Below are 21,550 nucleotides of genomic sequence, written 5' to 3' on the forward strand. Positions count from 1 at the left end.
TCATTACATTTACGTTTATTTTGTTTTAAAGGAGGCGAGAGCTTCCAAGAGGGATGAGTAATCTCACTTGCGAGAATGAGTGATTGTGTGGGTGAGTTGAGAGGGTGAGGTGGTGGGTGAGGTGGTGGTTGAGGTGGTGGGTGACGTGGTGGGTGAGGTAGTGGGTGAGGTGGTGGGTGAGGTAGTGGGTGAGGTGGTGGGCGAGGTGGTGGGCGAGGTAGTGGGTGAGGTGGTGGGTGACGTGGTGGGCGAGGTGGTGGGCGAGGTGGTGGGCGAGGTGGTGGGCGAGGTGGTGGATGAGGTGGTGGGTAAGGTGGTGGATGAGGTGGTGGGTGAGTGGGTAAATGATTGAGATGAGCGGTGGTGGAGCGGTTAGCACGCTGCACTACAAATCCGGTGACCCAAGTTCGATTCCCGCTCACAGTCGACACCAGTGACGATTATGTGAACCGGTCCTGGGCCTTGTCTAGGTCGACTCAGCCTCAAATGAGTACCTGGTGCGGTGTGTAAGAAACTCGGGAGGCTGGCAATAAAGGCGTTGTACAGGTAACCAGTGAAGTGGAGGTTGTGATTGGTGGGTGTGGAACGTGTGTGTGTCTGTGTGTAGGATGTGGGGAGCGGTAGTGTCGTGGTTAGCGCGTTACGCTACAAATACGGTGACCCAAGTTCGATTCCCGCTCACAGGGCAACATCGGTAACGAATATCTGAACTGGTCATGGGCCTCTTCCCCTAGGTCGACTCGGCCTCAAATGAGTACCTGGTGCGGTGTGTAAACATCGCCACTGGGGAGACAAAGGCGGCCGGGCATGGTGTTGGCCTCCCACCCCCTCGTGTGCCGTGCCGGCCTTCATAGGTGCTCGCTAACAGCACTTGCCCCAACAGTCTGTTGAGGCTATGCAGCAGAGGTCGCAACCGGGTACCCGATACCCGTACCCTACCCGATACCCGGCTACCCGTACCCGGCCGGGTACGGGTACGGGTAGCCGTTTGCGACCCTGGTGCGGCCGGGTACGGGTACGGGTAGGCCGTGAGTCACTGGTGAGTAACCGTTTGTCACTCATTTCGGGTTAGGGTACGGGTAGGGAAACGGGTACCCGTACCCGGCCGGGTACGGGTACCCATTTGCAACCCTGGTGCGGCCGGGTACGGGTACGGGTAAGGAATCAAAACCCGTTTGCGACCTCTGCTATACAGAGGATCTTTGTCTTTGTGTGCAGGTGTGTTTGCGTTCCATCAAGGGAGACCAATCGTCGGACTCCACGAGAAGGAAGCACATGGCTCAGTTTCTGAAGTGAGTCACGTGGGGCAGGAGATGGGTTTTGTCTCTCGTGTAAGTTTCCGCCGGTTGAGTTTTAACTGCAACGACAACAAAGAGCATTTAAGTGGAGCAGCATCATCGTTCATGCAAACTGCATCTCGCAATCGCCCACACACGGAGGCGTGTATACAATAAGATGTTCACAGGCAATTGCAGGGATGTATGTTGAACTTCTTTTGCACCGTACGCAGCCAGCCGTGCTAATCGGAGGTTCGGGGGACGGGACAGCAAACACTCAACACACAAAAAGCAGTTAAAAAGAAATGGATTTTCAGTCACCATCACCAGCATCAACATCATCATCACCATCATCAACATCATAATCAACATCATCATCAACCTCATCATCGTCATCAACATCATCATCACCATCATCAACATCATAATCAACATCATCACCAACATCATAATCAACATCATCACCATCATCACCATCATCAACATCATCAACATCATCAACATCATCGCCAGCATCAACATCATCATCACCATGATCAACATCATCATCAACCTCATCACCGTCATCAACATCATCACCATCATCAACATCATAATCAACATCATCAACATCATCACCTTCATCATCAACATCATCACCATGCATGTACGTTGAACTTCTTTCGCACCGTACGTAGCCAGCCGTGCCAATCGGAGGTTGCGGGGAAAGGACAGCAAACACTAAGCACAAAGAGGCGTTCTGAAGAAATTGAGTTTTCAATCTAGATTTCGAATGCATATGAATTGTGCGTGGAAACCCGAGCACCCGGAGAAAATCCACACGTGCGAGAGAGGGGTGCCACGCTCCATCCCATGCAGATTGGACAGATGGAGATCATATTCTTAGGTTTTTTCGGTAAAGTCACGTAGGTAAAAAATTTAAATTAATAAAAGTAAAATAAAAATAAAATAAAAATCACGACGTTTCGGAGGCAACACAAGCTTCCGTCTTCAGGTGGAACCGTCACAGCACGACAGCTGTATCACTATCGTGCGAGTAACTTGGTCTGCGAGTGTTTTTCAAGACGAGCAAAAAATTTAAGTAAATATTAATTTGATAAACGAGCGAGGTCTTGCAATACGAGTGGTACGCGTATACGCTTTGTCTGCCGAACGTCACGTGATCACAACTGATATACGAGTGCTTTGATATGCGAGTGCTTTGGATTACAAACACGTTTCCGGAACGAATTATGCTCGCAATCCAAGGTTTTACTGTATATCCGAACGCCCTTTGGCACGGACTCATCGATGGGACTCGACGCTGAGAGCACAAGGAGACGCACGGCTCCGCAACACGAGGGAGGACTGCGCAGAGATGTGCGCTGGCCGCGTGCGGTGTGCGCGCGCGGACACGTAAATCTGTCACGAATTTGTTTCGACGGTTGGTGCCTTTTTTATTTTTTAAATATCCGCAGTCCTCGTAGGCATCTGTGCGTGCCCGTCCCGCGCGTCTGTCCGCTCACAACAACGAGCGGAGCGCCGGGCGGCTAAAATGGAGCAAGTTGGCGCAGTAGGGAGCACAGGTGGGGTAATCTGCCGGTTATCTCGGTCAGTCAACCCATGGCACCTGGGTCTGTCCCGTGACCTCCTGTCGGCGAGCCTTGGACACTTCACGTGGCCTCAAAGTGCACCTGGCCTGGCACGGGCGCCGTGGTGACGTCACCGCCACTTAGCGTCGAATGGTGTGCGTTGTTGTTGGCTGTGTCCGTGCGCACCTGTCTGACCGCACGTCTCGTGCGTCCGTGCGTGTGTCCGTCTGCAACGTCCGTCCCTTCCGCGTCCGACCGCGTGCCTGTCCGCGTGTCCGCCCCCCGCTGCGCCCGCCCTCGGCGCGCAAGGAACCTGTGCCTGCAGCTGGAGGACCTGCAGCTGGTGTTCATGGTGTCGTCGCACGAGCTGTTCATGCGCCTGCTGGAGGACGGGGAGAGGCAGGCACTGCTCGACACCATGCGGCGACGCTCGCCCATGTTCCAGCCCGCCTCCACCAGGTCGGCCTTCCAGGACATTCCCGGTGAGCGGTGAGCGGTTGAGTGAAGGGCGATCGGTTAGTGCTGTACGTGGAGCAGAGGTCGCAATCGGGTACCCGATACCCGTACCCTACCCGATACCCGGCTACCCGTACCTGGCCGGGTACGGGTACCCGTTTGCGACCCTGGTGCGGCCAGGTACGGGTACGGGTAGCCGCACGTGACTCACCCCAACCAATGAGTGAGAAGGCCGTGAGTCACTGGTGAGTCACCGTGATTGTCACTCATTTCCCAACGTCTTGTCTCTTCTCACAATTCAAGTTCCTAGAATCAACCCACCCGCGCCTGCAAACATGGCTTCATCCCAGAGGTCGCAATCGGGTACCCGATACCCGTACCCTACCCGATACCCGGCTACCCGTACCCGGCCGGGCACGGGTACGGGTACCCGTTTGCGACCCTGGTGCGGCCGGGTACGGGTAAGGAATCAAAACCCGTTTGCGACCTCTGACGTGGAGAGACGGGTGGTCCGAAGTGACACCCAGTGGGCCTTTCAGGACGTTCCGAGTGAGTGGTGAGCGAGGGTCTCTCTCTGTCCCGTGGCTCTCGCAAGCCAGGGAAGGGCCTGTGTCTCTCCCATGGCTCACGGGATCCAGGGAAAGGGATTAACGGTGAGCGAGGCGTGATCGGTAGCGCCGTGCGTGGAGAGACGGGCAACTCGAGAGAGCAGAGAGTTTTCAAATCGTTTGCTTGTCGCCTGCATTGACATTCGATCAGAAACGTGGGCGATCGGGCGCGTTGACAAGAGGATTTGGATCAATTGCTGAAATGTGCATCGAATGGCAAGGGGCAGGCGATCGCTTGGAATTGCACCGAAGGCGACAGTAAGTAGGAAGGCTTGGATCGGAAAACATGACAAGTCCTGTTGCCTCTAAATTGAACAGGTTCGTCAATAACGCCGTGGCCTTAAAACACAAGATGTATAATGGGCGACGTTTAGGGCAACATCCCTTCTTCGTCGCACATGCTGACGAGTTTCTTTGTTGTTTGTGCTTGTGCACCGCTGCCAACGCAACAGCAGCAGCAGCATCGCCGCGTAGTCTACAAAAAATTGGCAAGTGGCTAGAAGTGATGACAGCAGCCAAACGAACCGAGAGACTGCGCCTGACAGAGCGCTACGTCCACCGCGGAGATGGAGCGAGGGGAGCGGATCGCCGGGCTGCCAGGGGGGATTGTGACGGTGCTCGTGGGGGGATCCAGCAGTGGATCGATCGCAGCCAGCGGTTTATCGATTTATTTCCCTCTCTCTTCGACCCAAGTGACTTCGCCAAGCGTCAGCGTCGGGCAGCTGGAGCAGCAGCTGATCGTCACCTTTGACCCGTGGCGGATCCGACAGATCCTCATCGAGCTGCACGGCCTCACGTCCGACCGCCAGTTCTGGACGGTCTCCAGCAAGGTGAGGGGCGCTGCGGTGGCTAGGAGATGTTAACTCCCTCGCCTGGTATGGAGGAGGTTGTGGGTTCGATCCCGATCTCGACGGCTGCTGTATATTTGGAGTTTGAGTGTTGTCCACGTGGGCGCGTGGATTTTTCTCCGGATAAACTCCGTTTTTTTCCTGCACGTTTACAAGCATGTATTTTAGAGGCTGCGATAATGTACACTTGAAAAGCCACTTTGTGTGTGAGCTGTCATTTGTGATAGAAAAAGAGGTTGAGAGGTCAGTGGGCCTTACCTGGTAAAATAAAATGAGTTTAGTTTTAGAGTTCCCTCCGCTCCTAACCCACTCACCATTACACCCATTTTCCACTGGCACATTTGAGCGGGGCCTGCACGGGGCCAGCACGGTACGGGTGGTTTTCCATTTGCAGTTTACCGGGCCGGAACCGAGCTGTGCTACTATTGGCCTCACGAAGGCATCTGAATCAAACTCGGAGGGGGGGGGGGGTGGGGGCTGAGTAGGGCCACGGGCGGAGCTAATGACGTGTGCACAATTTGAACACGGCGTCTGCGTGCGTGACTTGGCGTCGCGTGTCTTGTGTACGTACATAACGGCGAATTTGCGTGGGGTTGGTGGTCCGTGGCCCCCCTAAAAAATGTTTTAACGTCAAAAAAACCTCCAAAAGGAAATCGCACTGTCAAAGCTCGGGCACGCGGAGTAAAACGTCGGACGTCACTTAGAACAACGCGCGGCGCCGCGACCCCAAAAACGCGTTCGGTTGAAACGCTGCGAGCGTTGCCGCACTCGGCGGTCGGCGTTGGTTACGCCCTCGTGGTGTCTCACGTTGTTCCCCCCCCCACCCCGACCTCGCCCCCCACCCCCCTCGCCCCCACCCCATCCCCCCCCACTTCCCCCACTCCGACCTCGCCCCCACCCCATCCCCCCCCCACTTCCCCCACTCCGACCTCGCCCCCACCCCATCCCCCCCACCGATCAGTGGGAGCTGCTGGGCGGCTACACGAGCTGCATCCTCAGCATGAAGGAGGACGTGACCCGCGACCTCCTCTACATCCTCATGGCCAAAGCGCTGCGCTGCCTCAACAACAGGGTCACTCCTCCTCCATCCTCCTCCATCCTCCTCCATCCTCCTCCATCCTCCTCCCTTCCTCCTCCTACCCCCCCCCCGCCCCGCCCCGCCCCGCTCCTCCTCCTCCATCCTCCTCCTCCATCCTCCTCCTCCATCCTCCTCCTCCATCCTCCTCCATCCTCCTCCCCTCCTCCTCCTCCATCCTCCTCCATCCTCCTCTCTTCCTCCTTCTCCCTTCCTCCTCCTACCCCGCCCCCCCCCCCGCCCCGCCCCGCTCCTCCTCCTCCATCGTCATCCTCCTCTGATTTTTTCCCGTCACTCCCATCACGCGCAGCGACAGCAACACTGTATGAGGGAGGGGGGGGGGGAGGGAGGTGGGTCGAATGGGAGATAGAGAGAGGGGGGGAGGCAAGGTGATGGAGCGACGGAGAGGTGGAGACAGGAACATGGGAGACGAATAGAGAGATTGGACAAACGCAGGAACAGATGATAGAGAGAGAGCGAGCGAGCGAGGAAAGGGGGGAGAGGGACACGGAGAGACGTATGGATCGATGGAGGGGTGGCGAGAGGTCGGGGGGACGTCCAGATGGATTAGAGAGACCGAGAGAGAAGCAGAGGAGATGGAGCGAGGTGCGTGCGCGTTGAACTTCTTTCACACCTCGCTCAGTCAACCGTGCTAATCTGGAGTTGCGGAGAGATGGATGGATCGAAAGGATGGTTGGAGGCAGTGGTTTGGAGGGAGCGAGGGGTAGCCCACAGCTCTCTGTGCAACATCACACTTGTTCTATGAGATCTCTTTTACCAGTGGCAAAATATAGTAGTAGGTTTTTACCCTTTTAAACTGGTACAAAACTGACACCTTTATTCAAGGCATCATGTTTGCAATAACCACAACACATAAAGCATAGTGTAAATGCTTACCCCGAGCTCTCAATACTCTGATATTGCACTGTGTTTGAGTTGTACGCCTTCTGGCGTCATCTGGTCCAACACCAATTGGGACTAGGCTCTATAAAGAAAGCCGTCTCGGGTGTGGACCAATCAACTTCAAGGACAGTGCATATTATTATCATTATCAGAGTTGCTTCTTTCTGTTTGCTTTTTTGACTACTTGTGTTGTGGCTATTGCAAACATGATGCCTTGAATTAAAGGTGTCAGTTTTGTACCAGTTTAAAAGGGTAAAAACCTACTACTACATCACACTTGTTATCACACTTCAAGCCGCCTGACGTTCCGCTGCCCTCCGCCCCCGCCCCGCAGGACCACTCGCGCTGTCGCCAGCTGCTCACGGCGAGCCTGGAGCTCGTCGCCGACTTCTCCCCCCGCCTGCGCCAGGTGGTGCTCAACGAGCTGCTGCTGCTCGACGTGCGCGACAGCGGAGACGCGCCCAACGCGGCGGCGGCCGCGGCGGCGGCTTCGGCGGCACTACCGCCAGGAGTCCAACCGCAGCTCTCCGGCGGCGGGGCGGGAGGCGGGGCCGCGTCGTCGTCGTTGTTTTCGTCGTCGGGGGGAGGGGCTCCCGTCGAGCAGAGGCCGAGGGACATCATCGGCCGCGCACGGGGATACCTGGAGAGCCGGCAGCAAGGTGGGTTGGGTGGGTTGGGTGGGTTGGGTGGGTTGGGTGAGTTGGGTGGGTTGGGTGAGTTGGGTGGGTTGGGTGGGTTGGGTGAGTTGGGTGGGTTGGGTGGGTTGGGTTGGGTGGGTTGGGTGAGTTGGGTGGGTTGGGTGGGTTGGGTTGGGTGGGTTGGGTGGGTTGGGTGGGTTGGGTGGGTTGGGTGAGTTGGGTGGGTTGGGTGGGTTGGGTGGGTTGGGTGGGTTGGGTGGGTTGGGTGAGATGGGTGGGTTGGGTGGGTTGGGTGGGTTGGGTGGGTTGGGTGGGTTGGGTGGGATGGGTGAGATGGGTGGGTTGCGTGGGTTGGGTGGGTTGGGTGGGTTGGGTGGGTTGGGTTGGGTGGGTTGGGTGGGTTGGGTGAGTTGGGTGGGTTGGGTGGGTTGGGTGGGTTGGGTGGGTTGGGTGGGTTGGGTGGGTTGGGTGGGTTGGGTGGGTTGGGTGGGTTGGGTGGGTTGGGTGGGTGGGTGGGTTGGGTGGGTGGGTGCGTGCGTGGGTTGGGTGGGTTGGGTGGGTGCGTGCGTGGGTTGGGTGAGTTGGATGGGTTGGGTGGGTTGGGTGGGTTGGGTGAGTTGGGTGGGTTGGGTGGGTTGGGTGGGTTGGGTGGGTTGGGTGAGTTGGGTGGGTTGGGTGGGTTGGGTGGGTTGGGTGGGTTGGGTGGGTTGGGTGGGTTGGGTGGGTTGGGTGAGATGGGTGAGATGGGTGGGTTGCGTGGGTTGGGTGGGTTGGGTGGGTTGGGTGGGTTGGGTGGGTTGGGTGGGTTGGGTGAGATGGGTGAGATGGGTGGGTTGCGTGGGTTGGGTGGGTTGGGTGGGTTGGGTGGGTTGGGTTGGGTGGGTTGGGTGGGTTGGGTGAGTTGGGTGGGTTGGGTGGGTTGGGTGGGTTGGGTGGGTTGGGTGGGTTGGGTGGGTTGGGTGGGTTGGGTGAGTTGGGTGGGTTGGGTGGGTTGGGTGGGTTGGGTGGGTTGGGTGGGTTGGGTGAGTTGGGTGGGTTGGGTGGGTTGGGTGGGTTGGGTGGGTTGGGTGGGTTGGGTGAGTTGGGTGGGTTGGGTGGGTTGGGTGAGTTGGGTGGGTTGGGTGGGTGGGTGGGTTGGGTGGGTGGGTGCGTGCGTGGGTTGGGTGGGTTGGGTGGGTGCGTGCGTGGGTTGGGTGAGTTGGATGGGTTGGGTGGGTTGGGTGGGTTGGGTGAGTTGGGTGGGTTGGGTGGGTTGGGTGGGTGCGTGCGAGGGGTGGGTGCATTGGAGAGTGAGTGGGGTGCATTGATGGGTAGGTTGGTCGGTGGGTGGGTCGGTTGGCTATGTACGGTGCAAAATAAGTTTAACATGCATTGGAAGTGTTACGGTGATGCTGCACCGAATCGATGGTGAAAGTGATCGATTCTCATGCAAACAGTGAATTTGGCGGGCGACGATTCGTCGGGCAAAATAGATTTCTCGTAGTTTTTATCAATCCCTAACACCGCGCCTGCTAGTTTCGAGCTGATTTTGTTGAACCAGGTGAGAACTCAAGAGCCCTGGATGAGCCTCACATTTGCAAGAGTGATCTCGGTGGGGCGGTGTTGGGGGGTGGGGGGTGGTTTACCAAACTTACAAAAGCAATCGCGTAAAGACACGTCCCACAATTTATCACGATAGAAAATCAGGACAACAGCCACCAAATAGAAATCGTAGGGAAAAAAAACAACCACGACAAACGAGGGACATGGCTCTTGACACCGAGGCGGTGAGATGTTATCTCCCTCGCCAGGTATACAGGAGGTCGTGGGTTCGATCCCGACCCTGACGAGGCCTGCTGCTGCAATATTTGGAGTTTGTGTGTCTCTCTCATCATCATCACGGTGGCTAGGAGATGTTAACTACCTCGCCTGGTATACAGAAGGTCGTGGGTTCGATCCCGACCCTGACGAGGCCTGCTGCTGCAATATTTGAAGTTTGCGTGTCTCTCTCATCATCATCATCACGGTGGCTAGGAGATGTTAACTACCTCGCCTGGTATACAGGAGGTCGTGGGTTCAATCCAGACCCTGACGAGGCTTGCGGCTGTATATTTAGAGTTTGCATGTCTCTCTCTCTCGCCCGTCGTGGTCGCGTGGATTTTTCTCCGGGTCTCTCCGGTTTTTCCCTCCACATTTCGAATGAACGTGTCACGCCTTTTAGAGTATTTGGCCGCTGTAAATTTCTACGCGATGATGATGAGCCACTTGTGGCCAGGTCGCTTCCGAGAGCCTTATTACAACTCGGTGGGGCCTTACCTGGTGAAATAAAATAGTTTGCTTTTGGTTTAGACTCCCACGTGAGCGTTTGGACAATTCCGTCGCGACCTCCCTCCCCCTTCCCCGCAGACGTCCCGACGAGGCAGGTGATCGCCGAAGGGTGCGTCTGCCTGCTGCTCAACTGGAAGGAGTACGAGTACCTGGCCCTGCAGACTTCCGTGGCCGCCCTGCACAACCCTTATGTGAAGGTCGGCGATGGGCGGCAGGCGGGACGAGACGGGGCGCGTGTGGCCTGCTGACGAGCGGACGACAGTGCCGAGGGTTTTGTGTTCGGCGATTTTTAAAAATTTTTTGTAATTTAGTTATTTACGTATTTTATTTTTCCCCTGTAGGAGCCCGGTACAGAGCACAAACCGTGACATAGAGGGAGTGGCGGGGGGTTGGTGTACAGAAACTCCACGGACATAAGTCCCAACAAACGCTGAGGGGTGGGGGGGAATGTCTTCGGCGAATTTACCGCCCGGTGGAGGAATGTCGTCAATATCGGTCGTCGGAGCTTTGGCGGTGGTTGGCGCCGGCTCCGTGCCACCGTTTTGTCCGCGTTTTTTTTTTTCTTCGTTTCTATCCCCGCGCGCCCTCCTTGCGGGAAAACTTGAGCTCGTTAGAAATTGTGCGGCGTTTGGTGACGCGATGTCACGGATCGAAGGTAGGCACCGGCCAAGTCGAATCGCCGTAATCCATCGGCTCAATTTCAGGGGCCAATGTTTACACGCCGTCAGTTAGCGTAACTAGCGTGGCCCCCCCTGAAGGTTAAAAAAGTACGAGTTGGGGGGCCCCCTTGACAACCGCCACGAGATACGTTTTCAACAACAGTGTCAATGAACAACAAACGTATGCAGTGATGAGAGGAGCCCACGATACATAATAGCCTTACTCTTAGTTTTTTAGGTAAAGTCACATAGGTTAAAAAATGAAATTAAAATTAATAAAAATAAAATTATAAAAATCACGACGTTTCGGAGGCAACACAAGTCTCCGTCATCAGGTGGGACCGTCACAGCCAGATTTGCTGTATCAAGTGAGGCAGGGATTCCAAGATGCAAATTTATAAAAGATGCAAGTTCTTATTTAAGAACTTGCATCTTTTATTAATTTTAATTTCATTTTTTACCTACGTGACTTTACCGAAAAAGCTAAGAGTATGAATCCTTGCAGTCACGAAAGCTTCAAATCTCGACATAATAGCCTCTTGGTGCGACGGTGCGAGACAAATCAGATACGGGGGTCCCACCTTACCGATTGCCGCACCACCCCCTGAGCTGACGGTGTCGTGTCTGCGCCACCGCACGCCGTCCAAACTAACCACCCTCTCACCTGCCTCCCCCTCGCCCTTCGCCCGCGTCCCCCGCCGACCCGTCCAGCTGGGCCAGCTGCTGGCCGGCACGTGCCGTGACGTCCCGGGGCCCAAGGAGAGCCGGCGCGCCGCCAAGGAGCTGTGGGAAACGGTGGTGTACGTCTTCTCGTCGGGGCCCGCTCAGGCTCGCAAGCAGCCCCTCGAAGGCAAGGGGACCCCCCTGATGTTCCGGTGAGATCGCTGTGCGTGTGGGGCCCCCCCCCATACCCCCACCCCCCCGCCTACCACCCACCGACCCACCCCCCCAACATCAACGACACGAGCGTAGGCGGCCGAGTTGAGTTGGCGTTGTTTTATTGGTCGACGTTCTGATTGCGGGCTCGACTTTTATTTGACCCGTTGCGACGTTTGGCTTCGGAAACCCAGCGCGGTCGTTGGCGAAGGGTGCGGAACGAAAAGGAGAAAGAGCGCGCAAAACACCGCACGCGGAGGGCGGCGCGCACGCTTGGAATTCCACTTTGAGAGAGAGAAGGAGACAGACAGAGGCACGTGGGTTGGGGAACACGGGAACACACGCGGGTTAATGACATCATCGTCGTCGTCGTCGTCGTCAGACAAAGCGTTGACGGAATGTGAGCGGGGGATTGTGCCGGACGCGCCGCGGCCGGAAGGCACGGAGATGGACGGCGGTCGAGAATAATGAGGGAACGGCAAAGCCGCCAGAGGAGTGGAACGCGTCGGGGAGGACGTGCCACACAGCGGAGGAGATGAAGCGACGGAATTGTCACTCGTGTGCAGGGGCTGGGAGGAGAGTTGAGCGCGTTTCCGACCAGGGGAGCAGCAGCAGAGAAGGAGCGAACCACCTCCGATTGATTCAGGGACGGTCGAGGTTGTGAGGAGGGACAGATTCGGGCGTGCATGAGAAGGCAATTCCTTCATCCCTTCTCTCTCTCTCAAACTCAACTCTCTCATCCCCCCCCCCCTGCTCAGCACGCACACACGAGCGACGCGGGTGAGTCACCGCCCCTCCCGTGCAAGTGCGCCGCTCGCTCCGCTCGGTCTTTGATGCGGCGGCGTCGGCGGCGGTTTGGAAAATAAACACAACGGGGGTGGTCGCGGGGTGGCCCGGGGGTCGGAGACGGCTGAGCCGCCGCCGAAAGCCCCCCGGGTTCACACCCCGGGTTCGGCTGCTGCTGCTGCCGCCGTCGTCACGGCCACCGTGATTGGTACGGGGGCCCCCCCCCCTCTCTCGCGCGGGATGATGGTCGCAGCCCGGTCAGCGGTGACTCGCACAGAGGCCCCCCCCCCCGTAGCCTCGCACAGACGCTCCGTAGACTCGCATAGAGACTCATCGACTCGCACAGAGACCCCGATAAACTTGCGTGGAGACCCGTAGACTCACATAGAGACCCTGAGACTCACATAGAGACCCATAGACTCACATGGAGACCCAGTGACTCACATAGAAACTAACACATGGAGACCTGTAGACTCACATAGACACCCGTAGACTCGCATAGAGACCCTTAGACTCACATAGAGACCCATAGACTCACATGGAGACCCAGTGACTCACATAGAGACTAACACATGGAGACCTGTAGACTCACATAGAGACCCTGAGACTCACTGGCGGAGCCAGTGGGGGGGGGGGTGGTGGGGTGGCACGTGCCCCCCCCAATGATCCGATCGAAATCCCGAATTTCGATCGGATCATTGGGGTTTATTAGTAATAAATCGGCATTTTGCGACCCCCACTGCCACTGTGTAGTATATTATTACGTGCCAGGGACTCTATGAGATTATTGGACAATATTCTGAGTCCATAATTGGCAATAAGTAACGGCAAAGCGGTTATAAGTGACTCACAGAATTGTGCGCAGTTGCGTTATACAGTACACACGACTTCCCTGAAGGCATCAGAACCTTCAGCGAGCGCGATGCCGATCACACAACGCGGTTCGAATTCGACCCTCGATTGATGGCTGCGCCATCGCCGCACACGCGTCGAATACAAATCAAGGGACAAGTCCTTACTTACTAAAAACTCCTTACTTACTAACAAGTCCTGACTTACTAACAACTCCTTACTTAGTAACAACTCCTATCATTTTTCATTGCTGGAGGGGTTGCCCCCCCCCCCTACCTGAAAATCCTGGCTCCGCCATTGCTTAGACTCACATAAAGACCCACAGACTCACAGAGAGACCCCGTAGACTCACATAGAGACCTGTAGACTCACATAGAGACCCGTAGACTCACATAGAGACCTGTAGACTCACACAGAGACCCGTAGACTCACACAGACACTCACAGACTTACATAGAGACCCTTAGACTCACATAGAGACCTGTAGACTCACATAGAGACCCTTAGATTTGCATAGAGACCCACAGACTTGCATAGAGACCTGTAGACTCACATAGAGACCTGTAGACTCACATAGAGACCTGTAGACTCACACAGAGACCCGTAGACTCACATAGAGGCCCGTAGACTCACACAGAGACCCGTAGACTCACACAGAGACCCGTAGACTCACACAGACACTCATAGACTTACATAGAGACCCATAATCTCACGAAGAACAAGGTCCGATTAAAACCGCGTTCTCAGATAGAGCGAGTTGATGGTCTTAGCCCCGTCACCAGCAACTGGCCAACAAACGCACCACGTTAATATTCGGTTCTGCACTTAATTGGGCAACATCAAACATTGGTTTGACTGCCAAGCAACGAAGCACACTCTCGTATCGCAGAGCGGGTGGAAAAGTGCTGCCCTCTATTGTGTGTGGACCACTTGAAGAATGGATCTCAGACGATAGCTCTGTGATATCCACTTCCACGGGCTAGTTTGCTAACAACTCGATTAAGTCGAACATTTCCTGCCCAATTGAGCGTCGAGGCGGTGCCCCATCTCCCTTTTATTGATGTCCCTGCCGTGCCAGTGCTGGAAATTCCACATTCCTTTATTGGGGGCGAGTCTCTCCACAGGACAACCACTGTTTTGACTTCCCGACAATTAGTTATCCACGTTACCGACCCTGGCGTGATAATGATGATGATGATGACGTCGGGGGCCGATGCGGCCCTCCCCAACCAGGAATTGAACTCGCAACCTTCCATTCGCGATCCGCTAGTTCTACAGCTGAGCCACCCGCTGACAGCGACGACTTGCGACGACGACAACGAGATGCGCCGTTTAACTTGGCCCTCTCTTTCCTCCTTTGCAGGAAGGAATTCATCGCCTTCATGAAGAAGCTGAAGGTGAGCGCTGCTTCTCGGCCCGGCAATCCGCCGCGTGGGTTTTTCGCCGTCGCTTTCGAGAGCCCCTCCTCGCCATCCTCTCCGGCGCGAGCGAGCCGACCCCCCCCCCCCTCCCACCACCGCGGCACCGTCCCCGGGACCAGTTGGAATTGGGGGTTCCGAGAGTCGGGCAAAACCGGGCCGAGCGCGCGGGGATGACCCCGTGGCCCACCGGCAAGTTGCACGCGGCGACACGATCGGCTCACAGTGCACGTGTGTGCCACCGACCCCCGGCTGCTTCCGGAGAGGAGGGGCGGAGCGGTGAGGCCGTTGGGAACGTTGGTCGCGTTTGTTTATCGACAAGCCGCCCGAAACCCTCCACGAACTCGTCTTGAGATTCCCCCGGACAGCGACCGTCGGAGACAGCTGGGCGAGGCATGGGGGGGGGGCGGGGTCAACTGAAGACACGGCAGCGGTGGGGTGAGCGGGCAATTGCAGGGCTGCGCCTGTACCTCTGTAACCACCCCCTGCACGTCTCTCTCTCTCTCTCGCTCTCTCAGGAGACTCTGGTGCTCACCACTCTCATCTCCCTGCTTGTCAAACTTCACAACGTGGTCCGGGTGAGTGTGCGCTTTGCCCCCGCTTATTCCGTTGCTGGTTTTTATTTCGATAGCCTCCCGATCTTACAGGCAAGAGTTTGCCCCACCCGTACCTTGTTTTTTTACTTGTGGGTCCTATGTATCTATGTACGGTTTGTGTGTATGTTGAACTTCTTTCGCACCATACGTAGACAACCGTGATAATCGGTGTGTGGGGATAGAACAACAAACTGAACACAAAAAACTGTTTTAAAGAAATTAACTTCGCAATCGAGTTTTAAAAGTGCTCCAGTGGCTTCCTCATATCGGAAGGAAGAGCGTTCCAGACGGCCGCAGAAGCGCACATCCAAAAGCGCCCGATGCAGTGACCGTGTTTGTCTGACGGCTGGCCAAAAACCGCTGCAAGGATGACTGGATTTTACGAGATGGTTTATGATCAGCAAGGTATTGGGGGTTTATTTTGTGGCAGGCACTTCCTGTGAGCCTATGGGTCTCTATGCGAGTCCACGGGTCTCTGCGTAAGTCAAATGGTCTCCGTGACAAGTCACCGGGGCCCGGGCTGAGACCATCAACTGGCTGCACTTTGACGACCCGGTTTAATTGCGGTTGTGCGGCTTCGAATTCTTCACCTTTCTTCTTTCGTACGGTGAAGCCCAGATAGTTCTAGATTTGAAGCTTTCGTGACTGCAAGGATTCATACTCTTAGTTTTTTCGGTAAAGTCACGTAGGTAAAAAAATGAAATTAAAATTAATAAAATAATAAAAAATCACGACGTTTCGGAGGCAACACAAGTCTCCGTCATCCGAAACGTCGTGATTTTTTATTATTTTATGTTATTAATTTTAATTTCATTTTTTACCTACGTGACTTCACCGAAAAAACTAAGAGTGTGAAGCCCCAGATAACCCCACGTCGGGAGTTGCCGGAGCGTAATCACCGTGCGATGCCTCCTCCGTATTTGCGCGGCTGAAACCCGGCATTGGAACCCCAGGAACTCGGCTTCGGGACGGCTCGGCAGAGCCGGGAGGCGCCGGAGCGTCCGGCGAAGTCTCGCGGCGGCGGTGGGGTGAGGGGGGGGCAAGAGACGGCTCGAGACGGCGAGCGCTCGCTAACGCGGCGGTGCGTGCGTTGCCTTCCCCTTCGCAGGACGAAATTGTGAACGACGTCAGCGCCGAGTTTATCTCCCTGTGGCCGTCGTCGTTGCCGAAGTGAGTCGGGTCCCTGGCGGCGAAGCGGAGGGGGTGGGGGGAGTTTAGCCTCGTCCGGATCCGCCCCCCCCGCCAGCGTGGAAGAGTAGGCCAAATTCCCCCTACAGGGGGGGGCACTCCGGAGCTCGCTCTCTTTTCGTATATTGATCGAGCGCCTCGGCTAAACTCGCTCTCCAGCGGAGTTTAAAAAGCGGTCACAAAAAGCGGGGGTGGTTGAAGACGACCAAGGGCAGTGCACGGGTGGAGAAACGAGCGACCGTGACAGAGGGCACGTGGGGGGGGGGAGGGGGTCACGAAAGGGGCAGAGGGGGGTGACGGGACGGAGTGGCGGGGTGAGGGGAGGGAAGAGGAAGGGAACGGGGGGCGATGGGGAAGAGCTGAGGCTTTAAGAGAGGAACGGAAGGAGGCGAAGGAGGGGGGGGGATCGCCTTCGTGATGTACGGAGGAAGTTGATTCCGATGAGGGGAGGTGGGGGGGAGGGGCAGCCCAGGACTGGTTTAGAAATCGCCCGTCGCTGACGTTCGCCGTGGCGGGGAACCAAACTCGGGTCGCCGGGTTCGCAGTGCAGTGCGCTAACCACCTGCCCCACCGCTCCCCCTCCGTATACAACGCATATCAAAGGCAGGGAGACACAGATGTTGGAGCGTAGCGGTGCAGTACAACAAATCCGATTCTGCTGCGCTGAGCCTGAATGAAAACGCGTCGTAATTTGCGCGCAACAACAACAAAAATTAGCGTCCCGGCGTACTTGAGCGGAACTTTTTTTGTTTTTAGTATCCCGCCGCTTAGCGGAATGACGCGGGGCGGTTGTCCGTGCCGTTGGCAGCCTGCAGTCGGTGGACTCGGACGCGGTTGCCGTGGCGATTAAGGAGCTGCTGGCGCACGCCCTGGCGGTGAACCCCACGTACCCGTCCTGGCTGCTCACCCAAGCCGACTTCTACTTCGGTAACACAATCGTGGCCGGCGCTGCGGGGTTTAGAACTCCTCCGACGCGTGCACTCTAGTCTCATCGAAGTTTATACTTACGTGATATAATCCTAAGTTTATACTTGGTAGGAACCTCCTGGTTACACCAGCCCACAGGGGATTATGGTGTCCGTCCGTCCGTCTGTCGTGCATCTAAAAATGGGAGGGGTGGGGCTGGGTGGGGAGGGTGGGGAGGGGCTGGGTGGGGAGGGGAGGGTGGGGGAGGGGCTGGGTGGGGAGGGTGGGGCTGGGTGGGGGGTGGGAGGGGTGGGGCTGGGTGGGGAGGGGAGGGTGGGGAGGGGCTGGTCACCCCGTGGTGCCCTTATAAAACTCAACGTTTCACCTACTCACGCCGGCTTGTGCCCGCCCTCACAGTCGGGCATATTTGCGGAATACACCACGCCTCCGTTGACCCTGGCCATTGACCGAGCAACCCAACGTTCCTACCAGCTCCCTCCGCAGGAATGTGTTATTCGTACAGAGTGCCTTCACTCTAGGCGCTTGATGGGGTGCTGCGGTGGAAAGATGTTAACTACCTCGCTTGGTATGAAGGAGGTTGTGGGTTCGATCACAACCCTTATTTTATGCCTGCTGTGTATTTGGAGTTTGCGTTTCTCTCTCTCATCATCATCATCATCACGGTGGCTAGGAGATGTTAACTACCTCGCCTGGAATGCAGGAGGTCGTGGGTTTTATCCCGACCCTGACACCTGCTGTATATTTGGAGTTTGTGTGTCTTTCTCCCCATGGTCGCGAGGATTTTTCTCCGGGTCCTCCGGTTTTTCCCTCCACATTTAGAATCAACATCGCGCGTTTACAGTATTTGGCTGCGATACATTTCCGCGTGAAAAGCCACTTCGTTGGGCTATCCTTTGTGGGCAGTTCGCTTCTGAAAGCGAGCCATACAGGGTGGTGGTGCCTTACCTCGGTAAAATAAAAAATAGTTTAGTTTTCAAAAGCTCGGTGACGGAGCAGAAACGAATTGGATGTTAGAGCCGTGCGAGGGTTGAGGACTGAGTGACCGCGATGGAAGGGTAATTTGGGATCGCGATAAACGCTTGGCGAAGGACGGCAAGGAGTGGAGAGGCGAGGGGAGGGAAGGTGAGTGGGCGATGGGGAAGAGGGTGAGGCGTTTAAAGAGAGCAACGAAAGGAGGTTGAGGAGGGGTGGACGCTTGATGCACAGGGGGAATTCTAGATTTGAAGCTTTCGTGGCTGCAAGAATTCATACTCTTAGGTTTTTTCGGTAAAGTCACGTAGGTAAAAAAATAACAATAAAAATTACTAAAGGTAAATTTCGAGTTAAAGCTTTCGTGACTGCAGGGATTCATCTTCTTGGTTCTTTCGGTAAAGTCACGTAGAATGGAAATAATAAAATAATAGAAATAAAACATAATAAAATAATTCTCACGACGTTTCGGCCACAACGCAAGCAGCCGTCCTCTGTCGAGAAGACAGTCTGAATGACTCTGTCTTCTCGACAGACCTGTTCTTCACCTGAGGACGGCTGCTTGCGTTGTGGCCGAAACGTCGTGAGAATTATTTTATTATGTTTCATTTTTATTATTTTATTATTTCCATTCTACGTGACTTTGCCGAAAGAACCAAGAAGATTACTAAAGGTAATAATAGAAATAAAATAAAATAATAAATCAATTATTTTATTTCTATGATTACTTTTAGTAATTTTTTTTTTTTATTCTTTTACCTACGTGACTTTACCGAAAAAAACCTCAGAGCCCAGGGGGAAGTTGATTCCGGTGGAGAAGTGCGACGGGGGGGGGGGGGTAGAGGAAAGGACCAGAAAATGGAATTGGGCACAGGGAGAAGGAGGACGACAGAGAGAGACGAGCAGATTGGGAACCAAGAGGACCAGAGGAGGGGACATGAGTAGAGAGAAGCAAGATGAGGTGGGGTCATGCCGTGCGTCGTTTTCGGCACGATAATTGTGTGTGTGTGCCGGCTCATGTTTGTCCCCTGCCACCCACCTTTCCACGACCATCACCTGCATCGCCACCGTCGTCGTCGTCGTCGTCGTCATCATCAACGCAACCACCACTCTCATTACCACTATCATTATCAACAACGCTACCACCACCATCATCATCGACACCACCACCATCACCTTCACCAATATAATCACCACCATCACCGTCATCACCAACGCAACCACCACTCTCATTACCACTATCATTATCAACAACGCTACCATCATCATCGACACCACCACCTTCACCAATATCATAATCGCCACCGTCACCGTCATCACCAATGCAACCATCACTATCATCACCACTATCATCATCAACAATGCTACCACCGCCACCATCACTACCATCGTCACCACCTCTGCCATCATCATCTAACATCACCACCACCGCCATATCACCACTACCATCATCAACAATACTACCACTGTCACCATCACCACGACTCTCACTGCCATCATCACCACCTCTGCCATCACTATCATCAACACCACTACCACCGCCCCCACCGCAACCACCACCACCATCATCACCACCACCACTGCCACCACCATAATTACCTCCACCACCACTACAACCACCACCAACATCGTAACCACCAACGCCGCCACCACTACCGCTGCCACCGCCAACACAACCGCCACGCCGGCACAGCCACCAACCAGTACAGCGCCGCCCGGCAGCACTACCTCCGCGCTGGCGCCGTGGCCTCCGACTTCTTCCACAAGGCCGTGCCGCAGGACGTGTACACGGAGCAGGTGGGGTGCCGCTCGCACTCGCCGCTGCGTCCTTCCCCGTGGCAGCGCGAGCAGCGGCCATGGAGACCCACAGAATCGCGTAGAGAGCCACAGACTACAATACAGATCCATAGACTTGCGTGGAGACCTATACTCGCATAGAGACCCACAGACTAGCAGAGAGATCCATAGACTGGCATAGAGACCCACAGACTAGCAGAGAGATCCATAGACTTGCATGGAGACCCATACTCACATAGAGACCCGCAGACGCGCGTAGAGACCCACCGACTAGCATAGAGATCTATAGACTTGCATGGAGACCCACAGACTCACATAGAGACCCATACTAGCATAGAGACCCACAGACTCACATAGAGACCCACAGACTCACATAGAGACCCACAGACTAGCATAGAGACCCACATACTCCCATAGAGACCCACAGACTAGCATACAGATCCATAGACTTGCGTGGAGACCTATACTCGCATAGAGACCCACAGACTCGCATAGAGACCCACAGACTCGCATAGAGACCCACAGACTCGCATAGAGACCCACAGACTAGCATAGAGACCCACAGACTAGCATAGAGACCCGCAGACTAGTATAGAGATCCATAGACTAACATACAGATCCATAGACTTGCGTGGAGACCTACACTCGTATAGAGTCCCACAGACTTACATAGAGACCCATACTCGCATAGAGACCCACAGACTCACATAGAGACCCACATACTAGCTTAGAGACCCACAGACTAGCATAGAGACCCACAGACTCGCATAGAGACCCAGAGACTCACATAGAGACCCACAGACCAGCATAGGGATCCATAGACTTTCATGCAGACCCATACTCGCATAGAGACCCACAGACTCACATAGAGACCCATACTTGCATAGAGACCCACAGACTCGCATAGAGATCCACCGACTAGCATAGAGATCCATAGACTTGCATGGAGACCCATACTTGCATAGAGACCCACAGACTCACATAGAGACCCATATTTGCATAGAGACACACAGACTCGCATAGAGACACACAGACTAGCATAGAGACCCATGGACTAGCATAGAGACCCACAGACTCGCATAGAGACTCACAGACTCACATAGTGACCCACAGACCAGCATAGGGATCCATAGACTTTCATGCAGACCCATACTCGCATAGAGACCCACAGACTCAGATAGAGACCCATACTTGCATAGAGACCCACAGACTCACATAGAGACCCACAGACTCGCATAGAGACCCACAGACTCACATAGAGACCCACAGACCAGCATAGGGATCCATAGACTTTCATGCAGACCCATACTCGCATAGAGACTCACAGTCGTGCGTAGAGACTCACACTCGCACGGACGCTCACAGACTCACATAATGACGCACAGACTCGAGTCGGATGAATTGTGAGTAAAACCGGATTCACCGGTAACAGAAAACACACAATTACGTTGGTTCTTTATCTTACATTGGCTGCAGTTCAACTCTTGAGGATTCTAAATGAAGATTGGTCACGAACGATGCGACTTGAAAATGAATTGGTCGCATTGTCATCGTTGGTATTATCTTCTTGGTTCTTTCGGTAAAGTCACGTAGAATGGAAATAATAAAATAATACAAATAAAACATAATTATATTCTCACGACGTTTCGGCCACAACGCAAGCAGCCGTTCAGACGCTGTCTTTCCGACATACCTGTTTTCCACCTGAGGACGGCTGCTTGCGTTGTGGCCGAAACGTCATGAGAATTGTATTTTATTATGTTTTATTTTTATTATTTTTATTACTTCCATTCTACGTGA

The 21,550-nt window shown here is 54.9% G+C and overlaps 1 protein-coding gene across 1 annotated transcript in view; it reads left to right on the forward strand.

The window, feature by feature from the left end:
• Nucleotides 1-21,550, forward strand: part of INTS8 (integrator complex subunit 8) — a 57,772-nt gene that overhangs the window by 15,504 nt on the left and 20,718 nt on the right. Inside the window, exons 12-23 of the mRNA XM_078879451.1 lie at nt 1,219-1,292; nt 3,158-3,330; nt 4,606-4,742; nt 5,722-5,832; nt 7,073-7,397; nt 9,762-9,880; nt 11,054-11,217; nt 14,219-14,252; nt 14,792-14,851; nt 15,978-16,039; nt 16,866-16,984; nt 19,647-19,885. Coding sequence (XP_078735577.1) covers nt 1,219-1,292; nt 3,158-3,330; nt 4,606-4,742; nt 5,722-5,832; nt 7,073-7,397; nt 9,762-9,880; nt 11,054-11,217; nt 14,219-14,252; nt 14,792-14,851; nt 15,978-16,039; nt 16,866-16,984; nt 19,647-19,885 — 1,617 coding nt within the window. The remainder of the gene's footprint in view (nt 1-1,218; nt 1,293-3,157; nt 3,331-4,605; nt 4,743-5,721; nt 5,833-7,072; nt 7,398-9,761; nt 9,881-11,053; nt 11,218-14,218; nt 14,253-14,791; nt 14,852-15,977; nt 16,040-16,865; nt 16,985-19,646; nt 19,886-21,550) is intronic.

This window comes from Lampetra fluviatilis, chromosome 54 (assembly GCF_964198595.1).
Source record: "Lampetra fluviatilis chromosome 54, kcLamFluv1.1, whole genome shotgun sequence".
NCBI classification, from domain to species: domain Eukaryota; kingdom Metazoa; phylum Chordata; class Hyperoartia; order Petromyzontiformes; family Petromyzontidae; genus Lampetra; species Lampetra fluviatilis.